This window comes from Rhinopithecus bieti, unplaced genomic scaffold (assembly GCF_001698545.2).
Source record: "Rhinopithecus bieti isolate Rb0 unplaced genomic scaffold, ASM169854v2 scaffold_24982, whole genome shotgun sequence".
Lineage (NCBI taxonomy): Eukaryota > Metazoa > Chordata > Mammalia > Primates > Cercopithecidae > Rhinopithecus > Rhinopithecus bieti.
The window spans coordinates 103,472-111,043 of NW_016811565.1; the positions used below are offsets into that span (position 1 = coordinate 103,472).

The 7,572-nt window shown below is 37.3% G+C and overlaps 1 protein-coding gene across 2 annotated transcripts in view; it reads right to left on the minus strand.

Annotated features, from left to right (window-relative positions):
- Positions 1-7,572, minus strand: part of ZNF726 (zinc finger protein 726) — a 26,720-nt gene that overhangs the window by 14,762 nt on the left and 4,386 nt on the right. For both annotated transcript variants that reach the window (XM_017893984.1, XM_017893985.1), the window contains exons 2-3: positions 5,145-5,271; positions 4,568-4,663 (exon numbers count right to left, since the gene is read on the minus strand). In XM_017893984.1, coding sequence (XP_017749473.1) covers positions 4,568-4,663; positions 5,145-5,271 — 223 coding nt within the window. The remainder of the gene's footprint in view (positions 1-4,567; positions 4,664-5,144; positions 5,272-7,572) is intronic.

The window sequence follows — 7,572 nt, forward strand, 5'->3', positions numbered from 1 at the left end:
TTAAGACAGGGTCTCAATCTGTCACCTAAGTTTGAGTACAATGGGACAGTTATGGCTCACTGCAGCCTCACGCTCCCAGGGTCAAGTAATCCTGACCCTCAAACTCTCAAGTAGCTGGGACCACAGGTGCACACCACCATGCCTTGCTATTTCTTAGAAAAAAATATTTGTAGAGAGGGTGACTCCATATTTTGTCCAGGTTGGTCTCAATCTTTTGGGCTCAAGCAATCCTTCTGTCCCGGCCTCTCAGAGTCCTGGTTTTACAGATGTGAGCCACCACCATGCCTGGCCCTGACATGTACATTTAAATAGACTGAAGAAGCTAAATTATATGTTTCGTGTTTTTAAAACAATATTTTTTTAAAAAACTGGCAAGATACAGGATTACAAATCTTTTTAAAAAATTACCTTCAAATCACAAAAGAATTATTCTCACACAAAGGAAATATATATTCATCATTAAACACATGGTGAAAATAAGGCTATTTCCAAGGCTACTCACTTAGACAAGATAAAACCAACATTGAAAATGAGCTAAGAGGCCAGGCAAGGTGGCTCATGCCTGTAATCCCAGCACTTTCAGAGGTCAAGGTGGGCATTTCACCTGAGGTCAGGAGTTCGAGACCAGACTGAGCAACATGGAGAAATACGATCTCTACTAAAAAAAATATATACAAAATTGGCTGGGTGTGGTGACACATTCCTGTAATCCCAGCTACTCAGGAGACTGAGGCAGGAGAATCACTTGAACCTGGGAGGCAGAGATTACGGTGACTTGAGATCGTGCATTACACTCCTGTCTTGGCAACAAGAGTAAAACTTCCTCTCACAGAAAAAAAAAAAAAAGAGCTAAGAAAGAATATATAAGGTATAACCAAAATTGGGGTCATATTTGTAGATATAAATACACACACATATATATAAGTTGATTGTGATAGACATGGCTCATTTATCTTTTAATTAAACTCCACATTAAATTAAAGTATACAGAACATAATATATAAGTAAAACCAGTAGGCACAATAAACTGATGTTAGGAAACTTATACTACACTACAAAAAACACTAATATAGAACTGCAACACAATAACAGAAATGTTTACTCATTACATCTAGTTGGCAACATTTATGTACATTAACAATTTGTCTAGATAACTGCAATGTTTGACTGTAACTGTGCATTCATGGAAGGCAGGCATTTAAAATTACTGGCATCTATTGTATGGCAATAAAATGTCAGAGAAAATGCAGTACAATCATAAATAGGAGATGATAATGAGAAACTTTTAATAGATTTAAGCATTTAAAAGAAACTAGTGTCCATTTTTATGTTTTAAACATATGCTATTTTTACACAAAATAAAACTACTGTAATCCAAGTTTAGAATCAAAGAATAGCCTCACGTTGCTAAATTATATATATATTTAGCAGAATATGGTCAGAGCTTCATATATAAAACAAATATTTGGGGAATAAATTATGTTATTATTTAGATATAGGCTGACAAAAGTGGTTGAAAATTCTATAATTCCTTTTTGCCTGCTTGCATATTAATTACCTAATTTAATTCAGGAACAACATGTAAATTCTAGTATATTGCCTTAAATGTCAGAATGTAAAATTACAGACAAATTTGAAGCAGAAAATAGAACGTAAAAATGTATATGGAGAGTGACATTAAAAAGATAAAAAAAAAAAAAAAGGTGACCTATTTGCTTATCCCCTGACAGCAAGAAAATGTGTCACCCATTCCTGACAAAAATATTTTTGTGAGAGAACGAGGCATCATGGTTCACACCTGTAATGAAAACTACATGGTACATTACAGTTGAAGAATTGCTTGAGGTCAAAATATTAAGATTTGCCTGGATTATGTAGCAAGATCTCATCTAAAAGAAAAAGTGCCTTTAAGAGAGCTCTGAGATCCAGGAAAGGAGTTGTGAAACTCTGCTAAAGCCCAAGATTCAAGGTAATTCTGTTTAGGAGGCAGGCCCCCGTTCGGGCTTCAAAATACATGCACACTACTGTTTTTGGCTACAGACAAGAAAGTGCTCCACCTAACTTGGTTCCACTGAGAATTTTAAACTTAATTCTGGAACCATCCCAAACTCTTCACAGCCACAGTCTTGGCGGCCAGCGGTGGGGAGCAGGGCAGGGGGGGCTGCCCTCCCAGAGGCCTGGAGGAAGACCTCCATTTATAGCCATGATGGCAGGCCTCAGACCTTGGCCTTTACTGTGGCCCCTGAAGCAGTTCCATGACTCCAGTTCCAGCTCCCTTAGCCACAGTTCGTGACCAGTTCTGCCTATGTAGAAATCCAAAGTGACCTGGGAAAATCCTCTCTTGTACTGGGTGAAAGCCATGCTCATCCACATCCTGATATAAAAAACACCATATACAGACCTGACTGCAGAAACCTGCCCTTGGGTCTGCCCAGCAGAGCAAAGTCCTGAAGGATATTCACTCTGTCTAAAATTTAAATGAGAATTACAACTATCCAAACCCCATTTAAGAAGACAACTAAAAGTGAACCCTTGTGCAAACCCAGCAGACTTAAAACCAAGCTACAATCCCTCTTCACTACAAACCCAGAGGGCATTCTATCACCCTGGGGGTACAACAAAAACAGATTTTTAGTTTCTGAAACCAGTTTATAAAATCGTGAAGAGGTATTTGCTCCTTCAAATTTACAGACACCAATGCAAAACTATTGTTTCTTACTGTCAGTGCTTCTATTTTAACATAGCACTGAAAGTATGTGAAAGAAGAAATAGTCAAAAGGAAAATTTAATCACTGAAATTGAAAACCAGTAAGTAAAACGTCGCTGTTTGTAATTATGTAATCTTATATATAAAAAAATACATTAAAACCTGTTTAAACTAATGAATACACTCAGTTGATTAGCAAAATATGAAATTAACATACAATTATGTTATCATTGCATACACTTAAAACCATCTCTGATAAAATAGAGGAAAAACATTCTTATTTACAATAGCAATAATCAATTTTAGAACAAATATAACCAAGGAGTTCATAAGTCTTTTAAGTGAAAGATATCTCAAGAAAAAAAATTAGAGAGGACACAAATAAATTTAAAACTATTTTATTTCTATTGAAAGAATAAGGATTGTGAAACTGCCATATTATCTAAGGTGATCTCTAGATTCAATAAACTCCGTATCAAAATTCCAGTTTTTTTTTACAGTAATGAAAAATATAATCCTAAAATGTACATGAAACTACAATAAATTTTGAATAGCCAAAGCAATCTTAAGGAAAAATAACAAAGCAAAGGACATTATACTTTATAATTTTAAACTATACATATAGAGAGAGAGAGAGAGAGTCTTACTCTGTTGCCCAGGCTAGAGTGCACTGGCACGATCTCGCCTCACTGCAACCCCCACCTCCCGGGTTCAAGCGATTCTCCTGCCTCTGCCTCCAGAGTAGCTGGGATTACAGGCGCCCACCACTGCGCCCAGCTAATTTTTTTATTTTTAGTATAGATGGGATTTCACCATGTTGGCCAGGCTGGTCTCAAATTCGTGACCTCGTGATTCACCTGCCTTGGCCTCCCAAAATGCTGGGATTACAGGCGTGAGCCACCACGCCCAGCCCAAACTATATTTCAAGACTATAGTAATGAAAACAGGATGCCTGTTCCAGCCAATGGAAACCGGACACAGCCGTAAAGTGAACATGTCAGGTTATAAATGACCCTGTCTCCTTTGTTCAGTGTACTCTCGTGGCAAAACTGCTGGCGAGTGTACCCTTTCTGCAGGAAGTAAAATTGGTCATATTAAATAAACAAAAAAGAAACAAAGAAAGAAAAAAAACAGGATGAAATGAGCAGAAAAACAAACAAACAAACAAAAAACCCAATGAAACAGAAACCACTACTCTCATGCAAAAAGAGAATTTAAAAAATAGTTTAGGCTGGGCACGGTGGCTCCCGCCTGTAATCCCAGCACTTTGGGAGGCTGAAGTGGGTGGATCACCTGAGGTCAGGAGTTTGAGACCAGCCTGGCCAACATGATGAAACTCTGTCTCTAATAGAAATACAAAAAATTAGCCAGGTGTGGTGGTGTGCACCTGCAACCCCAGCTACTCAGGAGCCTGAGGCAGGAGAATCACTTGAACCCGGGAGGCAGAGGTTGCACTGAGCCGAGATCACACCATTGCACTCCAGCTTGGGCCACAAAAGCAAAACTCCATTAAAAAAAAAAAAAAATTAACATAGAATGTCTCAAAATTATGCAAATATCTATCTGTCCACAAAAACAAGAAAAAGTCAGATTGCATGCTCTTTTATATGCCATGAACAGTACTTTGGCTGTCACTGTAAATGTTAAGGAAGATCACTGAAGGGAAAGTAGAATTCTTTGAGATTTTATAAGCATAAGCAGAAGATGCCCCTATGTGAGAGTATAATTTTTTTAAAATTCCAGACTTCCCAGAAACTTATTTCCTTTGGAATGCAGCTTTCCAAATCACTTTAAAGACTGGCTTTCTTCTTGATGTTGGACCTCTCATCCATGTCATCTGTTGTATTTACTCTCACCTACCTGGGGGTTCATCCACCATCTCATGTCGCTTCATATTCCAGGGCTCTTTTTCTTTCTCCAGACAGATGATGAGGTCTGGCTTAGAGACAGCAATACCTGTTTTATTAAAAATAATTAATATGAATCTGGCTCATATTCTCCAATTACCAAGTAATGTGCAAAGTAAAAGTGATATAATAGAATATTCTAATAAATTTATACCATATACTAATTTATAACAGAAATTTTTAAATATTTAGAGAATATTTTAATTGTGTAGGTACTTAATTTCACTGCCTGGTACTACTGAATCAGAAATTGGTAATGGCGCTTAGATTTTAAACTGTGAATAACAATACTTTATGCCACTAAGCTTCTGAAATTACCACTAATCTAAAGTGAAGGACACAGACCAGCACAGGAATGAGGAATGTTCAGGTCAAGATGAAACATCTTGAAGAAATTTTTTCTAAACAGACAAATCCCCAGGATTTTCTTGAAAACAGAAATATGAAAGCATAAATTACCAGAAAACACTATGAAAGAAAAATAAAAGCTTTAGCTTATATTAAAAATTTTGTATTAAAGTTATCCTCACCCAGGAAAGCCAGGTTTCTGTAGTTCTCTAACATCACATTCCTATATAAATTCTTCTGTGCAATGTCCAGGCACTGCCACTCCTCCAGAGAGAATTCTATGGCCACATCCCTAAATGTCAACAGTCCCTGGAAAACACACACAAACACACATATTTACAAAGTGGCTATGGGCAGAATTTTTCATTTGACTCAAGGTAAAATCAGAAAGTGAATAGAACTGATTCTAACTTACAAGAGGCACTGAAATTATCCAATAAAATAATTGTCAAAACACAAACATTTTCTAATGTATTCTCTAATTCTGAGAGAGTGGCATAATATCCGCATCAGTGTATATATGATACTTGTCTGAATGATAAGGTGTAAAAATGTACTAACATATACATTTTTTAGTGCTGTATTTACATAATACAGAATGAGTTGTGTATATTTTCAGATGAAAAGACATAGCTGTTTATATTTATCAGACAAAATAAACATGTTGAGTTAGAAGGTACCACTCAAATTTAAATGTGTACAATAAACTGGACATCTCGTTAATACAGATTATTTTTTCAGGAGGTCTGAAATAAAGTCTGAGTTACTGAATCTCTATCAAGCTCGCTAGTAATGCAAATGTTTTGGCCCCAAAAGACTATTTTGTCAAACATCCAGTAAGCGGAAGAGCCTGTGTTTTTTCAGTTTTTCTGGTCTGTAAACAAAGATGAGAGCTTTCATTTACCAACAAAAGATAAATACAAAGAATACCTAAAAAAACTGGCAGCTGCCAATTAAATGTGATGGTTTATGCACATTGCTGCAAAAAGATACTTAATGATGAAGAGAAAAATAATTCCATACAGGAAAAATCTGTAAGAGCTTATTGAGTGAGTTATTAACATCAACTGCACCAGGACAAGTTTCTATAGTGTGCTGATGCACCCAGGACACAGCATCACTACTGAGATATTGGCCCCATGAAAGTAAATTACAGTCTGAATTTAACCATAAGAAAACATTATTTTTATGGAAAGTCCAAGATATAGATATCTTCCATGTTCTACAATTTTAATAGTGATTTTAAGTAGTCTTTCTTTAGCACCCTAATAAGCAGGTATCTCCTGATAGTTTTTTCATAACTTCCTGGGTAATAAATGCCATCTTGTTTAAATGAGCATTTTCTTAATCGTGTAATGAATGTATAGATGTTGAATACTGTAAGAAATTCTTCTTCAAAAGTTTAGCTTGCTTAAGTTTCTTGCCCTTTTTTCCCTTGCTTTCAAGATGACTTCTTTACTCTCTGTTTCCCCTTCCCTGGTAAACAACCTTTTCCCGTTCCCTGGTAAACAACCTTTTCCCCAGTTCTTATCTATGGGGTTCACATCCCACATCTGCTACACACTCTGTGAATTACTTCTCCCATCGCAAGGGCTACTTCCGCTGAAACTGATCTTCCTGCCTTCCTACCGATATAACCGCATTCCTGCACTTTTCAAGTTAGCCAACTGGGTTTAGCCAATCAGATGGTGCCGTCCAACTCCAGCCAATGGAGGCAGGCCACAGTAAGAAGGAGAAGCTGCTTTAGAGGTAATAAAACCCCCCTACTTTCCTTTGTTCCTCATGGTAACCAGACCTATGACCTACAAGGGGCAGCCCTCCTGCAGCTTAAGCTTTAATTTCCATGTTAGAGTTATTTATTTCGTTTTTGAAACTAAAACTGTTAGAAAAACTCAGCAAAATTACTCAAGCACAGTGTTCATATAACGAAAGAACATTTTAAGGTGCTTACATTTTATACCTCAGTAAGAAAAGCAAAAGTATGTATTCCTTTCAGGCAGTAAATATATTATTATTTGTATTAAAAATCATGTAGTAGACAAAAAAAAGATATAGAATAAAGATATGCACTGTCAAAATTTTATCCTGCTAACAAAAGGAACTGAAGTTTTCAGTAATATACATAACTCACGAATTATCTACCACATTCTTTTGGGAAATGTATTCATTGTCTACAGCGAAATTGAAGAGAGATTTTTCTTTTTTTCCTTGGTAGCTACCGTTTTAAAAGCGAGATGGAATTCTGTATTAAATCACTCAGCCATAAAAACACATGCCTGAGAAAACTTCTAAACTCACTGAGAAAGATAAAGTAGGCGGAGCAAGATGGCCGAATAGGAACAGCTCCAGTCTCCAACTCCCAGCGCGAGTGACACAGAAGACCAGTGATTTCTGCATTTTCAACTGAGGTACTGGGGTCATCTCACTAGGGAGTGCCGGACAATCGGTGCTGGTCAGCTGCTGCAGCCTGACCAGCGAGAGCTGAAGCAGGGCGAGGCATCGCCTCACCTGGGAAGCGCAAGGGGGAAGGGGATCCGTTTTCCTAGCCAGGGGAACTGAGACACACAACACCTGGAAAATCGGGTAACTCCCACCCCAATACTGCGCTGT